We start from the raw sequence: 22,110 nt of genomic DNA, 5'->3' as shown, positions 1-22,110 counted from the left end.
TGGAGCCACGCGCCCTGCTCCCACAGCTCCCTGGCTGGCTGACTGTGGGCAAATCAGCTCCTCTCTCTGTGCCTCAATTTCCCCTCTGTAAAATGGGGATGAGGCCACAGAGTTCACGGGGACATCAGAGATTAACTAGACAAAGTGCGACAACACCTCCCACGCTCAGCCCATCTCCCAGCAAACGGAGCTCCCTGAGGGGCTGTGTCTAGCTGGTGTCTGTGTCCCCAGCACCTGGCACAGGGCCAGGTCCCAGAACTAGGTGACTTCAACAATTGAGTTCTTCCTTCCCCTGCTGCAGGGAATGCTGGCTGCCACAGCTCACAGCAGGATCCCGCTGGGGAATGGCTTTTGGCTGAGGGAGCAGCCTCACCCAATAAAATGCCTGCACCCAATGACTGGTTCACGTAGTGGTACCAAGGCAAGGCTCCCAGCCTCGGCTCAGGACAACTCCCGTGGCCTCCCCAGCAAAGAGCTCCCCGTGGGATTGGCCGAGCCCTCTACTGGGACTACATCGCAGCACAGCTCCTCCCTTTGCCTGGTCCTGAGGCCTCCTCCGCCCACAGGTGTTGACCCTGAGAGCCCTCCTCAATAAGGTCCCTGCAGGTAATTCCTAGCGTGAAAAGCTGTTTCCCAGGGAGCACGATCTAAGACAATGGGTGGCTGAGTTTTCCTGCATAAAGAATCCATTTGGGCTAATGGGTTTTTCCATGAGTGACCAGGTGTAAGGCGGTCCTTCTAGCCCATGCAGCACCTTTGCAAATGAGACAAAGGTGCCCTTTCTAATTAGTCTGTTGAGAAAATGTTAGAAAACTGTAAGTGTACCTTGAATGGGCACCTTGTGTCCTGTACAACCTGGGCAACTGCACCTGGTTGCCCTGCCCAGTGGTTCCTGGGCTGGAAGAAGCTTCTCCCCCTCGATTGCTTAAACTCCCACCACCACTGACTGCAGGGTCCAGGGCAGGAAGGAGCTGCGGCAGCAGCCCTTCTGGACAGTTACCCCTCCGGGGCATGACGAGGAGATGGCAGGAGATGAAATCAGAGGACTTCGGCTTTTCCTGAGTGAGATGCAGGCTGGGGAGGGCTCTGACTGTTCCCATGCTTATGTATTCTACCTTTCTCTTTCCATTCTGCAGTCCCTCACTTTCATTCCTTTGACAAACATGAATTAAGCACCTACTGTGTTCTAGGCCTTTTCTGGGCCCTGGGAACACAGAGGCAAACAGAAAACTAAACCTGGCCTGTATGTCTGGCACCTTACAAACCACTTCACTACCCCCGGAGACTAAAAAGCCCAGGAGATTCCCATTGTGCAGAATGGGAAACCGAGGCCTTGAGAAGCCTTGCCTAAGGACACACAACCGGGCACTGCGGTGGAGGGAAGCCACGTCAGACAGCCCTCCCTCCCACCCAGAGCCTTCCCGCCCGGCCAGGTGCTGGGCGTTTTCTCGGGGCAGGCGGAGAGCGTGCGGGGAGCGGACTCACAGCTGATGGTGATGCCCAGCTCCACGCCACGCCTCTTGGGCAGCTTCACGTGGAAGGTGCCGCTGCTCGGGATGACGGACTCTGGGTGCAAACAGACACACACCCACGTGAGACTCAAGGGAAGGGCCTCAGGGAGTCCCTGCCCCACATCCATTCTGGTCCAGTGGGGAGGGACCCCAAACAACCCCATCCTGCTTCTTGCACCCACAGATGAGGAAACTGAGACATGGTGCACTGACTTGTCGGAGACAAGCACCCATCAGGTCAGAGCAGAGTCAGGACTAGAACCCAAACCTTACGGCTGCCGCCTCTCCGGGGGCCCCATGGCCCAGCCCAGTCCGTTCGGATCCAGCAATGACTTACTGGACGCCTCTCATGGGCCGGGCCTCAGCTGGTGCTTTCACACGCTTTATCTCGTCTAGTCTGAACAACACCCCTTGTGATAGAGGATTCCATTCCCTATTTTACACTGGGGGGAACTAAGGGTGGGGGAGGAAGGGTCCTGTCCAAAGTCACACAGTGTTCAAATCACAGAACCAGAATTCTAACCGAGTTGTTTGGGGTTCTCTGCGTAAACCCTCATCCCACCCCACCCCCCAGCTCCTGTTCCACTGCAAAAACCCTCATCAACCCTCACACTGGCATGTGCAATTCCTTCCACCCCGGCGAGTGCCTTTCTCCCACCATTAGTGCTGGGGACACACTGCAAATGCGGGGAGAAGGATCAGGGCAGGGCGGGAGGTTGGGGGGAGCAGGGTAGTGAGAGGAGGGAGCACAGGGTCCCGAAGGAGAGCAGGAAGCTCGGGGCACCCACTCACCGGCAACGTCAAACTCCACCTCCAGCACGACCTTGTGGGCCAGAGCCGCGTCCCGCAGCAGCTGGTTGGCTTCCTCCATCGTCCCGTCCTCGGTGGCAACGCCATTGATGGCCAGGATGCGGTCCCCTACCTGCAGCAGCCCACACCTGAACCGGACAGCCCGGCAGAGAGAAGAGGCCCCGTTGGGAGACAGGAACATTGCGCAGGAGCAGGGCCAGGCCCCAACCTGGGCCCCGCCTCCCGGGCGGGGGTGGAAAGCTCAGCTCCACCCTGTGCCAGCTGTAGATCCTCAGGCAATTTACCACAGGACTCTGGCTAAAGTGTGACCTTGCTGGGCCTCAGTTTCTCTGTCTGTCCAATGCGGATGATGCCATGCCTTAGGAGATGTATATAGAGGACTCTGACTTCAGTCACACAGGGGTTCACGTCCTGGGTCACTCGAGTTGTGTGACCCTAGGCAGGTGAAATCAGCTTCTCTGAGCCTCAGATTCCTCATCTACAAAATGGGGCTGGTAACGGGGTTGACGTGATAGTTGATGAGATACAACTGTGCAGCCAGGCTTGGTGTATGACTTGGTTTCCCTGGCTGCCCGTAAGCCCCCCACCCCCGAATTGGAGAGTGGTAGGCCCAGTGGGTTGGGGGCAGTAGGCTCACCTCTCCGCCGGGCTGTCAGGCTCAATAAAACGCACGAGGGGTGGGGAGGACAGGGTCTCGGTGGCGAAGATGCCTCCCTGCAGCTGGAGACCGAAGCCGCTGAGGGGGTCTCCGCAGAGCACGACCTCGGTGGTCTCTGTGTGCACAATCTGGCCGCCTGGCCCCACGGTGCTGGAGGCCAGCGACACTGCGGGGCAGGCAGGCACGGCGCTCAAGGCACAGCCCCAGGGACGCCTTCCTGCCAAAGCCCATCCTCCCTCGGCCCAGACACCTGAAGTCAGAGAGGTGAGTGAGCGGGAGGCCTGACTGGCCCGGGGTGGGGCGGGGCAGGGCAAAGTCGAGGCCCATTCTAAGCCTTGGTTTCCTCACCTGAGCAATGAGATCACGAGTCCCACCTGGCAGAGCTGTGGCAAGGATTAAGGAAGACAGCTCTCGGGACTGCCGTGTTGTAAAACAGAGGCTCTGAGGGTCGGTGATACTATGTCATGTCATGTTGTGTGATGTTATATTTCAATTTGTTTTATTATTATATCATATACCAAATATCACATTATATTACTGTTAGATACGATAGTATATATTATGCCATTTTTGGTAACAGCTTTATTGAGATACAATTTGGCTACCACAGTATACACCCACAGAGTGTACAATTCAACACTCTGTTTTTAGTATATTGAATACTTAGTACGTTCAAGTTGTACAGCCATCCTCTCACTCAATTTTGGGACATTTTCAATCCCTTAAAGAAACCCTGTTGCCTTTAGTTAATCACCCAAATCCTCCCATCTCTTCCAGCCCTAAGCAACCACTAATCTACTTTCAATGTCTTTAGAGTTGCCTATTCAGGACATTTCATATCAGTGGAATCATACTATACACGGTCTTTTGTGTCTGGTTTCTTTCAATTAGCATAATGTTTTCAGGATTCATCCATGCAGCACATATCAAAACTCCCTTCCTTCTTGAAGCTGGCTAATATCTAACTGTATGATGATAGCACATTTTTAAAATCCATCCATTGATGGACATCTGGGTTGTCTCCACCTTTTGGGTATTATGAATAACACTGTATAAACATGTGTAAATATGTTTTTGGGTGAACATGACATATGTTTTCATTTTTCTTGGGCATTTACTTAAGAGTGGAATTTCTGGGTCATATGATAACTCTGTTTAACTATTTGATATGTTATTTAATATATTTTATTTTATATTCCATATATAAAATACATTTGTATTATTAATATGGATAAGGATATCGATAAGGATATCAATTATTAAATAAAACTTATTATATTTCTTTCTATTAATTATACTGTTGTGTCTTTATATATTATTTTCTTATATATTATATATACATTACAATACATGTAACACTTTATTGTTGGGTATATTGTGTTATTATATTTATATTCACTATTTTTTTCACTATTGATTTTTTCATTATTTCATTATTTTTTCACCTCAATGATAAGATTGTACCTGGAACATTGGAGGTGTTCAAAAAATTTTATTTAACTAATTAATTGTTATCATCAAGGAAGGAGACAGGTAAGGGGTCCCAAGACTTCCCAGGCTCCATAAGCTCCTGCCTGTGAACGACACTTCTGAATCTTTTCACCTACACACCCCCTGCTTCAGTGGGTGACAAAGGTGCTGGTAAAGGGGTATTGTATCTCTCATCTGACTCTGAATTCTGTTTCCCTTTCCACCTTGGCTGCCAGGAAGCTCATATCCATATTTCGCTCCTTTCAGGTGCCAGATGACTTATATTTCTCTTTTCCCTCACCTGGTTCAATCCTAAATGGCCCAGTCTGACCTTCCGTTCTTTCTGGAGGCCTCCCCAACTCACATGGAAGGAGGCTGGGAACACTTTCAACATCAACAAAGGAAAGATTCTTCCCAGGACAGATTTCAAAATTCTGGGCATTCTTGTGACTTTTGCTACTTCCACATGTTTCCTGCATTATCATTCATCACTATTTGTCTTTACATTTATTCATCTTTAAAAATACTTAAATACAGGCTTCGCTGGTGGCGCAGTGGTTGAGAGTCTGCCTGCCGATGCAGGGGACACGGGTTTGTGCCCCGGTCCGGGAAGATCCCACATGCCGCGGAGCGGCTGGGCCTGTGAGCCATGGCTGCTGAGCCTGCGCGTCCGGAGCCTGTGCTCCGCAACGGGAGAGGCCGCAACAGTGAGAGGCCCGCGTACCACAAAAAAAAAAAAAAAAAAAAAAAAAACCTTAAATACCTTCATTTCAAAAGGAACTATATATAGTGATCATAAATAAAGAGAAATGTTTATAAGCAAAAGTTAAGTAGAAATATATATCTAATAAAACTAAAAATTACTATATTCTGGATGGCTAGTTTCAGGCCTGTGTGTCTCTGTCTTAGGGAAAATTAACAAATGTCAGAGAGGTGGTAAAGACAAAGTAACACCACACCCTGGAATGGATCAGAGGGCTGAAGGAGAGAAAAATGAAATGGAGTTACTATGAGACCTTCGTGCAAATCTGAAAAGGCATCCTTTCCTCAAGACACTTTGCCACCACCTGCTGGGAATTTTTCATAATAAAAATACAAGACAAAGTGTACAAAGTAACTGTCACCCCTCAGGTGTGCCCTTGTGCAGTGCACAACCTGCCCAACCATCCGCAGCAGCCTGGTGTACCACGCATGCTATTTGATGCCCCCCACCCACCCCCAGCCCTGCCCCAAATACCCCATACCCTTTGGCAAATCTCTCTCTCAGGCACAGAGGCAGCCCAGAGGGGAGGGAAGAGACCATGGCTTACATGAGCTCTTGTGTTCTCTTCTTCGCTGCCTCCTCCGTCCCATTGTGGTCCGGGGGCTCATGGGCTGGGATCCGCGAGGAAGGGTGCTGGGATTGGTGCAGGGAAAGGTGTGGTTCATGGTCGGTGAGGAAAAGGGAGATGAGGACAAGGCTGGGGGAGATGAGAGCACAGAACAATGAGCCCCAGCAGAGCCCTTCACCCTGCCTCAGGGAGACACAGGGATGCCTTCCCCCCTCCACCGTGCTCGCTGTGTGACCTCTGCGAGCCAGTCTCTCCCACTCTGGGCCTCAAAGCTTGCAGGGTTTTCACAGACCTGTTGAAACCCAGCTTCCAGACAGGGGCCCATCTCGTCACTAATGTGTGAGGTGATGCTGTGAGGACCCCTGACTTCTCTGAGTCTTGGCTTCCTTCCCTATAAAGCAGGCTCCAGCCCCTCCCTAGGAATAGGGGAGAGTGACAGCGGGGAGGGCACTTTACATCGGCTCTGGTCCTGGCTGGCAGGGGTGGCCCAGGTGGGTGTCCTGCAGTGGCCAGGCCGGGGGCTGTGGCAGGAGGGCATGCAGGGGTCCCAGCGATGTGGCTGCTCGCTCCTCTGCACCTTCACTGTGGCGGAGAAAGAGGAGAGACAGACGTTGGGGGCTGAGCAGGTCTGGATCACCACACCCATGAAGGATGAGCTCCTGCCCGCACAATGAGGGGAGGAGAGCAAGAAGAGAAGATGCAGAGTTTCCCAAGCCAAGCCAGGCATTCGAGATTTTGCCGGCACGTCCTGGATGCCCACCGTGTGCCGGGCACTGTGCTCAGGGCTCAGCCCGAGAGGCAGGGACAGGAGAGGGAAAGCTGGCTCAGATCAAGGCCCACAGCTGGGAGGTGCTGGAGGAGCAGGATGTGAACCAGGCTGACTGGCTTTGGAGCTCAAGAACTGACCGGTCCCCTCCAAGGAGTGCAGTTTGCCGACGATGACCAGCTGCAGCACCTTCGGAGTCTGCCGCAGTGCTGCAGCCTGGGCCGGGGGCTGGGCACGCAGGGCACCAGGGCCTGGCATTTCTGCCCCGCGCTGGGCTCTCGGGGGCCACCTGGGTCCCTGTTGGGTTGGCCCAGGCCTGCCCGGACCTGCATCGCAGTCTGAGGCTGTTCCCGCTTCCTCCCCTCCACCTTCCACAGGCATCAACCCCAGCGAACTCTTTACTCCAGCTAAGCATCTGCTTCCCAGGGGACCCCGCAGACCCTCTACCAGATCCTGCCCCCCTCACATCCCCAGCATCCCCCTCCTACCCACTGCCCCAGGCCCTGTACTGGTGCAGGACTTCTGCTGCAGGCCCTTCTGCTGCAGGACTTGTGGGGGGATGTCCAGCCTGGTGCAACATGTTCTTGGAGGGATGGGTGAGGTCTCCCGGTGATCTCAGCCCACTGACTCTGCCTCCCTGTTTGGTGACTCCAACCCCACCCGGGGGCTGGGCCACCTCTGGGGCTAGCAGCCGGGTCCAATCCTGGCTCCATCACTGACCAGCTGTGGGACTGGGATAAGTCACTTAGCCCCCCTGTGCCTCATTGTCACATCTGTAAAATGGGACAAATCCCTAGGGAAGCTGGGAGGATCAGAATGAGTTAGCACGTATGATGTGCTTACAGCAGTGCTGGGTGCTTAGCAGAGGCTTATTCAGTGAGAGCCAGGGGCACTGTCAGCAGCTGTGTGCTCTTGGAAGGACCTGCCCTACTGGGCGCCTCAGCACCTCTGTACCAACCTTGTAGACTTGTCATGTGGGTGAACCCACATGACCCGTGGGAAGCCCAGGCACCACAGCAGGGGGTAGGGGAACAGAGGACGGGACTTCAAGCCCCAAAGCCTCCTCCATCAGCCCCTGCTGTGGCTTGTCGGGGTCCTGACCGACCCTGGCAGAGACCAGAGATGCCGGTCCTCACACATCTGATCTGCAGAATTTTTCTCTTCTGGAAGATTGGGGTTGCAAAGGGTGGGGCAGGCAGACTCCATCCTCGCCCCCCTCCCCCACTGTGCCCCAAGGGCTGGAATTCACAGCCTGACCCCCTTGACCAAGCCTGTGCACTCGGGGTCTTGACGCCTACTTACAGATGAGGCAGCTGAGGCTCAGAGAGGCAAAGCACCTGTCCAGCTGTTAGGGACGAAGCTGGGATGTGAACTCGAAACCCAAGGGTTAGGCTGCTGGAAGCACTTGCCTGCCCTGAGCAGGAGGCTGCCTTCCTCTGACCACCCTCCAGCCTGCCCCAGGCCCCCGCTCTGCCCTCTGGGACCCCAGACCATCTGCTCCCTCTGCTCTTAGAACTGCCCAGCGCCTAGGTCCCTGGTCCAAGCTGGGAGCCCCGACCCCTCACAGGGGTGGCTCTAGGCCCTCCGTGACTGCTTGGCTGCCTCCTCTGGACCTGCCGAGGGCCCTGAGCTGAGTCCAGGGTCCAAACTCTGAGTAGCACAGGGCACAGAAGACTGTCCCCTCCCTTGTTCTAGCCTTTATACTTCTATTAATATAACCAGTGATGGAACTAGCTTTTGGGCCAACCATGCCAGCAAGCTGTCAAATCAAACACCCAAGTTGTTTATCCGCCCCACCTCCCCACCCTTAGCTGCTGCACTTGACAGTTCGAGCTTCCCTGTGGGAATGGACATTTGTTCCAGTAAATTTTAGCCTGCCCAAGGCTTTGGTCCATTAGCCTTCAGGTTTGAGCTCTGAGGTCTGCCAAGGGGACCCACCTGCCTCTGAGGGCTTCAGGGGCCGCCGACTCTGGGGCGCAGGTAGGATCTCCAGCCGCACTTTCTCCGACACGCTAGCCAGGAGCTTGGTGGCTTCAAGCAGCGAGCAGTGTTCAGTGCTGGTGCCATCGATGGACAGGATGCGGTCTCCGGCATGCAGGGCCCCACTCCTGGCCAGGTCAGGGAGCAAAGGGGGAGGCTGGTCCAGCCGGACAGAGCTCTGGGCAGCTCTCCCCCTGCAGCCCCCACGCCGTGGCAGCTCTCAGTGGGTGCCCACCTGTCCACCACACTGGCCGGCTTGATGCGGTCGATGGTGATGACTGGATTGTTCCGGTGGGAGCCGGTGGTGAGCGAGATCCCCAAGGTGGACCCTGGTGTCTTGGTTATTTCCACTATCAAGGGCCCTGAAGCGTTGGCCACTGTGTCTGGTAAGTGGAAGGAAAGAAGAGTTTGAGATGCAAATATTGAGCACCTTTCTCCATCTCGACTTAACCCTCACTGCCAGGGAGGGATCACTGCACCCACTTTACAGACAAGAAAACTGAGGTGCGTGGAGGCAAAGACCTCGTCCAAGGTCACACAGCCACTCAGAAGCAGATGAGGGGTAGGAATTCAGGTCTCAGGGGCTCTGAGCCCAGGCCTTTGCTGGACAATACTAATTTGCTCGCATATATTCGAGAGCCGACTGAATACACGGAACTGTGGGTTTCACTACGAGCATTCCCCCTTTCAGAAAACGGCATCCCATTCACCCACCCAGTGGCTGGAAAACAAAACCCTGCTCCTCCTACTCTCACCCCCACCCCCATGTCCAAACATCAGCAAACCAGGCCAGTGGACCTTCATTGTACTTCCCGAATCTGACCCCGTCTATCCCCCAGCTCAGCCCCTGGCCCAGCCACCATCACCTTTCTCTCACCTGGACAGCTGCAGATTAGAGGGCATCACGCAGCCTTCCCATCTCTCTCCCTGATTTTTTTACACACTTATCATCATCTGACACACTCTATATGTGATTTATTCCATCTATTGTCCGTCTCTCTCCACCAGAATATCCCATGCGAATGGAGACCTCATCTGTGTTGTTCTCAGGTGGATCCCCAGTGCAACAAACAACACCTGGCAGAGTATTACTACCCAGAGAGGCTCAGAGAGGCTGTGACTGGGCCAAGGTCACACAGCCTTTGCAGTGGTGAGGATCTATACCTGCTACCCCCTTCCCTCTATCCCCGGGCCTCTTCCTGCTCCAACCCTAGCCCTTAGGCCCCCAACTCACCTGGAATGGCCACATCATACTCCACCTGGAAGAGTGCCTCGTGGCTGCACTGCCGCAGGGTGGCCAGAGCAGTGGCGTGGCTGGCCCCATGCAGCAGTATCCCGTCAACGCTGAGTAGCCTGTCCCCCACCTTCAAGGAGCCCTCCCTGTGGGGAAGGGCCCGGTCAGTCAGCCTCACCCAGTGCGAGCCAGAGAACAGAGGGAGGGCAGGGTGCGGGAGAAGGAGAAAGGGACAGAGCGGATGAGGGAAGGAATGCACATGTGGGTGAAAGAACCAGGGAGGTTATGTGGAAGCAGCTGAATAACTGAAGCGGGCACTGAAGACGGGGGTCGGGTCAGCTCCGACCCCTCCCAGAGGCGCTTAATAAATTCAGTCCCAGCTCAGCCCTCCAGCGTCTGAGCTGGAGATGCCCTTCGAGGTCACCACCAGGGCCCCGACAGGGTCCCAGCCCTGCCGGGCCACTCAGCATCAGGGGCGGGCAGTCTGGAGGCTTCGAGCTGCCAGCACAGCGGTCCCTGCCCAGGTCCCCACCCTGGTTCTCAGCAGTGATTCTGGGCTGGTGAGAAACATGCCTGGGAAGGAATTCCACTGGGCCCCAGGGGAGGGGCATGAGGTGTTCACCTTGGTTTGGGTCACATCCCAGCTCTGGAATGCCTGCCCAAACAGGTGGCCAAAGCTATTCTGGGAGGTTCTATGAATAACTCATCACAGACCCGTCCCAAGGTCAGGTTTAGATTTCTGACAAGGCCTTTCCAGGCATTTCTTAAAATGGCCAGGAATCTCCCGCTGGGAGGTCATGGGGTCAGGAGTTGGAAGCTGGGTGTGTTCCTACTCCACACTCTCTCCTCCTGGTGCTTCTGAGCTTCTGAGCGGGGCTCAGGCAGGGCCAGGCTGGCAGCGCAGCCAGGACTGGGGAAGCTGCATCACAGAGAACCACAGTGACGCTGGTCACCATGCCCCACACTTCCTTCACAGCAGCTCTTAGGGGCTGCACTATTGGACCCACTCCACAGACAGGAAAATGAAGGCCAGGGAAGGGGTAATATGACACTAAAGCTCACTCTCCATCCCCATCCCGCCCCCGCCCCGCCCCCCCCCCCCCCCCCACCGCCTCGAGATAGCAGGACCTTGGGGAAGAAAGGTTGGGGGAAGCTCTCATTTGGGGTTTAGTGCTGGCTCCACCAATAATCTGCTGAGCGACTCTGGGCAGGGGTGTCCCCTGTCTGGACCTCAGTTTGCTCATCTGGAGAATGTGTATGATGTCCCTTCTGCCTTCTTCCTAGGGGAGCTGGGGGAGGGCAGTGCAGGGTGAGGCTGTAAGCTGCATCCCGGCTAAGGCTCACCTGTCGGCAGGGCCGCCGGGCCGCACGTAGGTCAGGACGAGCGGCCGGGACTTGTGCCCGTCTTCATGAGCACCTCCTGGACAGAATTCGACAGTCATCTATCCACTCCCTCCCTGGCGCCCGGAGGCCCCAACCCAGACCTTAAGCAGGCTTCCTTAATTAAATCTGCTTGAGGACTCTGTGCTTGCTTTTCATAGTCCCTCCTATGAGATATCAACTGCAAATCCCACCCAGAGTTCGGACAAAAAGTAGGGAATAGGACCAAAGTCCTCTCTCTATTAAACAGCTTGCTTCCTTTCCTGTGACCTCATCCTATTTCCCTTTTTCCCCTCGTTGCTAGGCAGCTCCAAACTTCATTTTCTGTTACAACTTTTCCCTCTCACTCCCCCCAATCATTTGTTGCTTGGCCAATTTTTCCATTTAATACTTGATTTTAATGGTTGCTTGGCCACTTTGTTGCTTGGCCAATTTTTCCGTTTAATACTTGATTTTAATGGTTCTTAAAAGTCAGAAGGAAGATTATACATGTATGTAATTCATTAGAGCAAAATAGAACATACATAGAATTGGCATTAGCCTTCCCGTCCCTTGACCCCAGATGTGACTCTTACACTGACCTCTGAGGACAAAGCCAAAGCTATTGCCCTCCTTGTAGAGGGAGACATCCACTGTCTTTGAAACGATCCCTGGGTTGTTCTCAGGGGCTGGGGAGAAATGGAGGACTCCTTGAGTCCTTCAGTTGCATCACCAAGCTGGCAGATGTCCCCAAAGCTCATTCCAGGAGAGTTGGGTGACCAGTCAAAGACATTACAGGAAGGGTAAATTCCCCTTGCTCCATTTTACAGGTAGGACAAGTGAAGCTTAGAGGCACACTCTTCCCTAAAACCCACTCAGTCCACCACTTAGAGAGGGGAAAGGGCCAGCCCATGCTCCCACAGAGATAACAGTAGAACTCAGGCTTGAGTCCATGGCTCACAGTCTTAGGCCAGAGCTGAATTCCAGACAGTTACTCAAATTTCAAGACTTCAGACCAATTTTGAAAATTCAGAGCTAAGCTAAACCCTAGGCCACTGTACTCAGTGCAGCATGGGAGGGCGGGGAACAATTTATTCAGTGACATTCCTAAAACCTTCCCTCCTAAAGGAGAAGCATCTGGAAACTAAATATGCAGGATGACAAGGGGTTATAAGCAGGTCCCTACCACCTCCTGGTGACAGCGTACTGCAGCTGTAGGCAAGGCCCCAGGTGCAGCATGGGTGTTTGTGGCCAGTCCCCAGGACCAGTCCACCCCAGCTGGCATGATGCCCACCCACCACCCAGGTGCTGGCAAGGAGGCAGCTTTGTCCACCCATGACCAAGGCAGTGGAGAAAGTTCCCGGTCCAAGGGCACCCACCGGGCGGGGGCAGCTCATACTCCACCTCCAGCACCACACGCTCTCCCACATTCTTGAGCAGAGTGATGATCTCATCGTGGCGGAGCCTGGTCAAGTGGATCCCGTTTACTGACCGAATGTAGTCGCCCACATTCAGCAGGTCACTCCTGGGAGAAAGGAGGCCAGAGCACACGCGTGGTGACAGGTGCTGGCATTTCATGTCCCCCCTCCCACTGAATCCTTATGGTCTCTGGATCCCCATTTTACAGATGGGCAAGCTGAGGCTCAGAGAGGTCAGACATATCCAGGGTCAGACAGCGAGTGAGTTAGGAGAGTGGGGATTCTAACCTAGACCTGCCCGACACCCAGGCCAGCTTTTCCCCTGATGCTGGTCTGCCCGCTTTCCCTCCTGCTGAGGTGTCACCCTCATAGTCATAGCTCTAACCGGCCCCAGACAGCCCACAGAGTGGCCAGATCATCACCCCCTTTGCTATTCCTTAATGCTCTTCCTGGGCCCAGAGGGGCAGTGATAGAGAGGCTAACTCCTAGGTTTCATGGAACTCATGGTCCAAGGGACCCCGGAGGTAAAATAATAGGTGCAGGCAGTGTGTGCAGAAGTGGCACACAGGGCTGTGCCAGCAGAGCCGATCGCCTGCCTCAGCCTGGGGTGCTGCGGGCTTCCCAGAGGCAGTGTGGGGGGATGAACAGGATGCAAAGGCCTGGAGGGCCCAAGAGCGGCGAGCATGGGATGCTGTGGCCGAGCTGAGTCAGCTCTGGTGCAAAGGGAAAGAAGCAGCCAGGGCCTAGAATCCCAGCCTCCACTGGGGGCCTTCCCTCCACAGACACCAAGCTCTTAGGTGCTCCAGGAAACAGCTGTCTGATTGCTCTGCGGAAAGCCCTAGTACCCTCCTCCACTGCCGCCTGGCCCCCTTCCTGCTGCCCCCACTGAGCCCACTTCTCACCTGGCTGCAAGCCCCCCAGGCCTCAGGTTGGAGACCCTGGGCTTCCCATCCTTGTCGGTGCCACCCGAGATGGTCAGGCCCAGCGTGCTGCCTTCCTTCTTCGTCAGCTCCACCATGGTGACCCCTCGGAACTCCTCTGCTGACAGATAGGGGGTGAGTGGGCAGCGTGGGGCAATTCTAGGCCCCCAGCTCCAGGACAAGTGAGGCCAATACTTGGTAAGTCCCCTCAGTACCCTTGGCTGCATGACACTGGGTGAAATCCTCCTTACAAAGGAGGATCAGAGAGGTTAAGTGACTAGTCTAAGGTCACAAAGTGATTTAGCTGCAGAGACAATGCTGTCTGACCCCCACCTGGAGCTCTCTGTGCTCCAGGACAGAGAAGGGGAAGGAGAGGAGGCTGGTTACCTGGAATGCTCTGCCTGCGGCACGCCAGAGCCACATCAGCCCCTCCTGCGTCCTTGCCTCCTTTGGAGTAAGGCCCATCGTCTGCAGGAGAGAAAGAAAGGCCCTGAGTTCCGCTGTCATTTCCATCAGGCAAAGCGCTCCTGCCTTGGGAATCTTCTGCTTCGTGGATGTGGCCTGTTAGAGGGGTTCCTTCCTGCCACCAGCTCCACCTGAGTCTCCGCTGGGGGAGCCTCATGGCTTCTCCCCGCAAGGGCAACTCTGTCTGTGCTCTTGAGTAACGCTCTTTGGAGCACCCACCAGACTGGGCTCTGCACGACGGTCCAGTGATTAACCATCTCCACAACTATCATTCCACATATACAGAAAGAAGCTGAGGCTCAGAGAGGGACAACTTGTGCCCACGGTCACACAACCCTTGGCCACGAGAGCCTCTGCTAATAGCCAGGACCAGACCCCAGGCACCTCTGCCCACCCTGCCCCATGCTCCAGGCTCCCTTGACCAGGTTCTTTTTGTCACATTCCTTCTACAAGTCTCTTCTCAGCCCTGGACTGAGATGGGTAAGGTCAACTGGCAAACCGTCAAGCGGGCCACCCCTGCCCCTCCAGGCACTGTACACCCCCCCAGGCTTCTGCTGCTGTCTCAGGCCTCACCCAAGCCTACACCCCGCCCCCCTCCCTGCTCTGCCCCCACGCCCATTCACCAGCTGTGGGCAGGCCACTCCCTCCCCAGCCCCCTGGCCACAGCAAGGCCTCTCACAGGACTGTCCCCCTCCTCACTCTTCAGAGGAGGGGGAGAGAGGGGGCTAGGGAGGAAATCAGCCCCAGTTGGGGGCAGAAGCCTCTTATCCCATCCCAGCCACATCCTTTTCACGAGGTGGGGAGGGGCTCAGATTAGCGTTCAGCCAGAGGTGGTGTCAACCTGGGTCAAGATCAGGCCACAGCCCGGCCAAAGTCCGGGCTCAGTCAGAACCAGAAATCTACAATCTACAGCACGTTTCTCAACCTCAGCACTATTGACATTTCTTTTTTGCTGGATTGCTGTACGATGTTTAGCAGCATCCCTGCCCTCTAACCACTAGATGACAGTAGCATCCCACCCCAGTCACCACACCAAAAATGACTCTAGACAACCCACACTGTCGCCCCCAACCCCGCCCTGCCCCTCACTGAGAATCACTGCTTTAGAGTCAGGGGTGGGGCTCAGGCTGGGTCAGGGTCAGGTTCAGCTTGGGGTCAAGGCTGTAGCTCAACCTGGGTCCAAGGAAGCCTGAGAACCTTCACCACCTGCAGCTCTAACCATTGAGAAATGGCTTCTCCGGACCAGGGATAGGTTCCCTTAGCTTTGCCAGAAGGTGGGAAATAACGAATCATTTCCAGGGCCCCGGGAATTGGCCCCCAGCAGCTTTGCTCACCTCCCCCACCCCTAGGCCCTGTGTTCACATCCACAGCCACGGATTCAGGCAACACCCCATTAAGTATAAAGCCTCCTATTACGGTTCCCTAATTTGCACTTAATTTAGATTCAACAAGACGTTTCTGAGCTAATAAAATTAAAAAGACTGGGTTCTATCAACTGTGTGACAGTGAACATCTCTGGTATTTCATGTGGGCAATTCTGGAATTAAAATCTGTCTTATCCCATGCAAATTAGACTCTGCCACTGGAAAATCCTTCTCTCCCCGGGCTGTCCTGGGAAGACCAGAGATAAGCTTGCTGGCTCCAAGTTTAGGAGTCTGGAGGTGGGGGAGGGGGAAGATTATCTCCTATGGACAAGAAAGCAGAGAATCAAGTTTGCCAAATTCAGAGCCGTAGAATCCCAAAGAATGGAGCGGAACAGCGGTGGGTTAACGCTGATTCTGAAGCAGAGGGTGCGGGATGTTGGCTGCTGAAGCAGAACGCCCATTTCCTGCGGTGTCTCTGTGGTGTGTCTTCAACACTACCTCTCTGCCCTTTCCTCATCCCAATATTCACATTTTGATCCAGTGAATGACACGGTGCCAAACTGGGCTGCGATGGCACACTTGGCACAGCTGAGATGTGGGGGTCTGCTGCCTTTGGGCTCAGCTGTCAGACAGGCCTGACTGTGTGATGATGCAAACCAAGACTCATACAACTGTGCGCAGAGTCAGTGGGCAATAAGTGAGGACTTGAGAGACTCTTCTGTAGAGAACGCACGTGCATTTTAGGGTGTGGCCTTGATGACCTCTCTCGGCGGTGGAGGCCACTCAGGATAGCTGATGGCCAGATACGGGGCTTCTGGATATCTAAGACCCCTGCCACATTCAGAAAGGCACCCATAAGGAATGCTACAATGTCTGCTGATGCTTGTTCGGAGGGGACAGTGCCCCACTCTCACAAACATCCTCAGGTCGGGGGAAACAGGCAGCATTCAAACCAAGAACCAAGGCAAGGACAGAATTGCTAGTTAACCGTGTGACTTGAGTCTCTATTTCTTTATCTGTAAAACGGGGGTGTCTCCAACTATCGCTGGCTCCAACCAGCCCAGGCATGAGAATTTGAGGGAATTATTTTATTTATAGAAAACCCCAGGAGGGTTCGGACCCCAGTCCTCCTCCCTCGGAGAACATGCCTGCTCTCTCCCGCTCTCTCTCTATTTTTTGTTCTGGGACCTGGTAATTATATGCTTATAGATGAAGGCTTTTCAAAAACATCTTTCCCACCAATTTTCAGCTGGAAAAGTGCACAAAAAACAGAGATATTTTTATCCGAGTGTTTTTCCTGTCTCCTCCTTCCAGCAATGGGCAATTATGAGCTTTTTCCTTCAGTCAATCTGTCCTGTAAGAACTCGCTTCAGAGGGAAATTCATTTCGCAGCAATGCCAGACCATCCGGCCGACTCAGGCTGGGCAAGTCGGGGGAGCAGGAGGGAGAGACACCGTGCTGAGCACAGACCGCACACCTGGTCCCCGGCCCCCAAGCTGCAGCCCGGGTGGATGGGTTTCTTTTTTATTTTATTTCTCCTGAAAGCATTGCTAATTTGCCTTCATTACCTCCGTTTCTCTGGAGCCCCAGGGAGCCACTGAGCTCTGAGAAAGGGAACAAGGAAGTCAGCCCTTGGCCAGGCTGCCTTTGTCAGGGTCCCGCCTAAGCAGGACAGGGCCTTGGGAAGCGGGGGCTGGGGAGGGCTGTCGATGGGGGCGTGACTGATGCCTGGCTCTGCGGGACTCCAGGAGGGAGCGTTCACCATCAGAGAGGGGCCACTGGGAAAACCAATGCCCGGAGGCTCAACTTGGGCTGAAGAGAAAATAACCGCTTGACAGAAAGCCAGCATCAGGGCCAGCCGGCCCAAGTGCCACTGAGGAGAAGGGGGCCCCCAGTCGCCCCTGGGTCCAACCACAACTGCACACAGCGGCCCATTGCTGATTGCACTCCGACAAGTGATCGGCCAATCCTGGATGGGTCGGCCCCACCTCCGAAGGCATCGCTGGCTCGATGGAAAGGGTAGGATGGGCTTTGGATCCTAAATCTGCTGCCGACTGGCTAAGGGATCTGGGACAAGTTGCTTCTCCTCTCTGAGTCTCGGCACAGTGGAGGAGCCAGTGCCCACCTCGTGGGTTGGTGGGAGGCATCAGCGAGGTTATGTGGTACACAGAGCCAGGACACATGGAAGTTCTCTCTCCGGCCCTTTTACTCACTTCGTTAGAAAGATTTTCCCATTGGTAATGGTATCAACTCCTCCTGATCAAGTGCCAGGTGCTGTGCTAGGTGCTTCGCAAGCTTTGCCTCACGTATCCCCATCAACTTCTGAGGTGGGATGATCGTTATTTCCATTTCACAGATGGTGGAGCTGAGGCACGGGCAGGTTAGGCGACTTCCCATTGTAAGGGGCAGGGTCAGGATTTGAACCCAGGCCATATTCTAAGAAATTTTAAATTATTACCACTTTATCCTCATGATAATCTTATGTGGTGGGTGTCACGATCATCCCCACATTATAGATGAGGAAACTGAGGCACAGAGAGGTGGTTAAGGGAACTGCCTGGGGTCACACAGCTCCTAAGCGGCAGAGCCATGGGCCCCCTCCTGCCTTCTCCCCTCACCCCATGACAGTCCTGGGGTGACTGAGGACTGACATGTTGACCGGCACTGACATGTTTAACTCTTCTGCGAGCTCACTAACAATCCCATTTTACAGACAAGGAGACTGAAGCCCAGACAGGCCACTCAGCTGGGGAGCTGCAGAAGACAGACTGGAATTGGTCTGTCTGGCCCCCAGCAGACCACATCCTTAATCCTCAGCTCTGCTCTCTCCCTCCAAACACAAGGGCAAAAGACCCCAAAAGAGGGGCGCCCAGGGAGGCAGCACCGGCACCCAGGAGGCCCACGTTAGCGCTCGGGCACCCACAGGCTGGACACGACCAGAGAGGTTGCCAGCCCTGCAATCCCTCTTCCACAAGGTGTGCGGGGCCCGTGGCACTGGGCCCTGAGCCCACGCTTGGGCTGACACCCCCCTCCATGGGACCACGATGGCCCCAACGTCATGTGGGGCAGGGATGCAGGCTCCAGAGGGGCCGTGGCCTTCTGGGTCTGTGCTCTCCCACGTCCCTCTCAAACCCACAAAACTGGGTCACCAGCGGAGCAGTGAGGACTCAGTCCACCCAGCGGAGAATAAAAGCAAACGTTCTCCCCACAACTGACAGTCCCCGGGCCTCCCTGACCTCACCTCCTAATGCTCTCTCCTGGGCTGCCTCCACTCCGGTGCGCTGGTCTCCTCGCCATTCCACACACCAGACTCAGGCTCACCTCAGGGCCTTTGAACTGGCTGTTCCCTCTGCCAAGAATGCTCCTTTCCAGACACCCACAAAACCCCCTTCCTCACCTCCTTCAGGAACCTGTGGAATCTTCACCTTCTCATCTTTCCCAAGCGGCCTGTTTGAACTTACACCTACACTCCCAACACCTCCAGCACTTCCCATCGCCTTCCTTACCTAGCAGACCTCACTTTTTTTTCCTTTTAACTTAGTGATCTCATTTCCTATCTGCCCCTTCCCACTATGATGTCAGCCCTGGGGGGCTGGTTTTTTGCCTGTCTGTTCACTGCTGTTTTTGGCATAGAGAGTCTGGCACACAGTAAATTCTCGGTAAATCATGTGAAATTCAATTCCCACTTACAGATTAGGAGAATGGGGATCAAAGAGGTGGAATGAGTTGTTTAAGGTCGTAGAATCAGGAAGAGGCAGAGATAGGATGCAAACCCAGGCCTCCCTGGGTCTGGAGGCCTTGGCCTCCGTGGTCTGGGAACTGGGGTTTTTCCCACAGCCATGGCCCTGAGGAGGTCAGGCCTGACAGAAGATCCAGGTGGTTCTGGTGAGGGCCCCCCAGAGGAGTGGGCAGCTCAGGCCATGGCAGAAGTACCCTCCCACCCACCCCGACACACACACACCCTGTCTGAGCCTTCCCAGGAGCTGGGAACAAAGACCACTTGGTGGCCAGGAGTCAGAGGAGGGTGGACACTGTGGGGCATGGGAGTTTCCTGCCCGAATCTGCTTTCAAGCCTACTGTGTGCCCCAGGCCCAGTCACATCCCTTCCTGCAGGGGCTCAGGGTTAGTGGGGTGAACAAGCCTCCCAGGACCAAGACAGCATGGCCAGGGCATGGGCCTGAGAAAGGACTCGTGCTGGCAGAGTCCATCGGGGAGGAGAAAGGGCCCTGGGCACTGTGTCCCACTGGCCCCAAACCCCAGCCTGGCTCTCCCTGAGGAGCACTGCATGTGGCCTGACTGCTCAGGGTCTCAGCCTGCTCTGTGAAATGTGGAGGGTGCAGGGAGTGGCCACCTGTTGGGGATGTTTGCTGAAACTATTGGAAACAGGTTCTCTTTCCTTGAGGAGGATCAAGCTGTCTGACCATAAGCTCTAAGGTACTAGGGGCCCTCTGGGAGCCTCAAGGAGAGGAGTCTGTGTGGAAATAAAGCTCACCTAAAAAGAAGCAGAGACCTGGAGTCCTAATCATGTTAACTGAGCACCTGGATCCCACTGTGCCTGAAGCTCCCTCTTTAGACTTTTCTTTAAAAAAGCCTCAGTGTTGACACCAAGTGAGACACGTGTGATCATGAAGCTCTGTGACCTGGGGAGGAGACTAGGGTGGGGGCTGCAGGGGTGAGGGTGGGGGTCAAGGAAGTCATCAGAGAGAGAAAAAGCCAGGGAGATCATGAGGGGCCTTGAATGCCAGGATAAGAAGCTGTGATCAAACCTGAGTTTTAGCAAACTCCCTCCTACAGCAGCATGGAGGGGGTGGGGTGCAGTGGGGGATGAGGGCCAGGAAGCCAGGGAGGAGACTGGGGCTAAGGTCTAGGCAGGCGATGCTGAGGCCTGAGCCTGGGTAGAGGGGGCAGCTCCATGAGGAAGAGGAAGACACCTCCTTGGCGGTGCCCCAGATGAGGTCTCCAGGGCACTGCTGCCCTTGTGGCTCTGACCACTGCAGGACCAGGTGACCCCACTTCCTGGGCCTGATGTTGAGAGGACAGATGTGCCCAAGCCAGGAGGGCAGTGGAGTCGCCAGGAGGGGGCAGGGGCAGACCGCATGGGGTCGAATCCCAGCTGTGCTACTTCTAGCTTTAGCCTTGGACAAGTCACTTAACACCTCTGTGCCTCAGTTTCCCCAACTGTAAAATGGGGAGAATAACAGTGCTGAATACACAGTGGTGTGAGGATTAAATGAGAAAATGCACAGAGAGAGCTCCGAACAGAGCCTGGCACGGAGTAAGGTCTCAACAGCTGTAAGCTACTATTATTAACCACATTATTATGATCTGGGGACCTAGGGGTAACCCTGTCTCTGCCCTCTGCGACAGGCAGGGAGGTGGGAGCCTAAGTTCACGGGCCCTCGGAAGCATGGTTGGGGGAGCTCTGCTATGAAAGTCATCAGGGGGCCAATCCCGGCTCAGCCACTATGGGCCTTGGTCAGCCACTGGCCCCTCCGAGCCTCAGCTTCCCCATCTGTCTGTCCACTGGGACCACAGTCCCTACCCTTGGAGCTGCTGCAAGGACGTAACACCAGGAGTACATCGACTATGGGAAGGCATTGACAGGACGGCCAGGACATGGAGTGAAGGGTGACCTAGCCAGCCCCAGAGCCCCTCCCAGGGTCCCAGCCCCGGGCCCACCCAGGAATGTGGCAGCTGAGCAACACCTGTCCCCTCTGCATTCCTAGAGCCTGAGGCTCACCGACCAGACAGCACCACGCCGGGGCCTCTGCCTCTTGCCATGAGCCCATGTAGAAGCTCCCCCCAAAGCACCCTGACCAGGGAGCCGGCGCCCAAAGCTCACGCAGGGGCAGGATGCGTCTCCCTGGGGCACGCCTGAGGCAGGAGCGCTGCCCTCCGGCCGTGCCATGCAGGACAGCCCAGCGGACTCAGTCCCGCAGCCACGGTCAGACAGACAGCCCTTTCCCCTGCCCACCGGCCAGGTGTCCCATGCCTGCCCTCCCTCCAAGCTCTGGGTCTGGGAGTGGCTGTCCCAGACTTTGCCATCCCAGGCCCCTCTCTGGGTGGCAGTTCCAGAGGGATCAGAGGGTTCGGCCCCGCCACTCTGCCTACTGGTCCCCGTTACTCACCCGCCTCTCCAGGGGTCTCCCGGCTGAGCCCACACAGCATGTCTGCTCGTCTCCCCGGTGCCACTGACTCCCTTGGGAGCCAGGGAGGGGCTATGGGAGGGGAGCTCAGAGCTCCCACTGGCTGGGCAAGAGTCCACCCACTGCAGCGGGCGGCTCTCTGCTTAAAGGGGACACGGCCCTTGTCACGGCTGATCCTTGGATGGGGTTCAACACCCCCCCCTCCAGCCTGAGTCTGGGCAGGGGTCTTTGAAGATGGCAGGCCTCCCCCAGGGTCCCCAGGCAGACAGACCCCTGAGGCCAGCTCTGCCCCTGACTCGCCCTGGGTCTTTGGTAAACGATTGCCTCCCAGCCCAGACTCAGTTTTTCTACCTGGAAAAGAGGAACAGGGCCTTCCAAACTTTTTTTTTTTCTTTTTTTTAAGTAGCAGATTCCAACAGAGTCTTGCACAGAATTCCCAGGACACAAGCCGGATAAAACGCAGCCGTGGAACGACGCCAGGGTGTGTCTCAGTTTAGAAATCCTTGCACTCGCAGTCCCCTGGGCCCTTCCACTGAAGTTCCAGCTACCTCTCCCAGGCCTCGGTTTCCTTTCCTGTAAGGTGGGACTTGGGGAAGACCAGCCCAGCAGCCTGTTATCCAGAGCATCCCCCAGCTCTGTGGGAAGACAGAGCGAGCTGTGCATCCCGGGTTGATGGGC

At 55.2% G+C, this 22,110-nt stretch overlaps 1 protein-coding gene across 1 annotated transcript in view; it reads right to left on the bottom strand.

The window, feature by feature from the left end:
- Positions 1-21,468, bottom strand: part of GRIP2 (glutamate receptor interacting protein 2) — a 93,433-nt gene extending 71,965 nt beyond the window's left edge. The window contains exons 1-14 of the mRNA XM_033865493.2: positions 21,415-21,468; positions 13,845-13,925; positions 13,440-13,575; positions 12,499-12,644; positions 11,722-11,808; positions 11,105-11,180; positions 9,761-9,906; positions 8,762-8,909; positions 8,485-8,654; positions 6,237-6,362; positions 5,760-5,909; positions 2,959-3,145; positions 2,304-2,449; positions 1,486-1,566 (exon numbers count right to left, since the gene is read on the bottom strand). Coding sequence (XP_033721384.2) covers positions 1,486-1,566; positions 2,304-2,449; positions 2,959-3,145; positions 5,760-5,909; positions 6,237-6,362; positions 8,485-8,654; positions 8,762-8,909; positions 9,761-9,906; positions 11,105-11,180; positions 11,722-11,808; positions 12,499-12,644; positions 13,440-13,575; positions 13,845-13,925; positions 21,415-21,454 — 1,720 coding nt within the window. The 5' untranslated portion in view covers positions 21,455-21,468. The remainder of the gene's footprint in view (positions 1-1,485; positions 1,567-2,303; positions 2,450-2,958; positions 3,146-5,759; positions 5,910-6,236; positions 6,363-8,484; positions 8,655-8,761; positions 8,910-9,760; positions 9,907-11,104; positions 11,181-11,721; positions 11,809-12,498; positions 12,645-13,439; positions 13,576-13,844; positions 13,926-21,414) is intronic.
- Positions 21,469-22,110: the final 642 nt, after the last annotated feature.

This window comes from Tursiops truncatus, chromosome 10 (genome assembly GCF_011762595.2).
Source record: "Tursiops truncatus isolate mTurTru1 chromosome 10, mTurTru1.mat.Y, whole genome shotgun sequence".
In the NCBI taxonomy this organism is placed as follows: domain Eukaryota; kingdom Metazoa; phylum Chordata; class Mammalia; order Artiodactyla; family Delphinidae; genus Tursiops; species Tursiops truncatus.
Note: the sequence above shows the minus strand (reverse complement) of the source record. Positions and strands in the feature narration are given on the sequence as shown.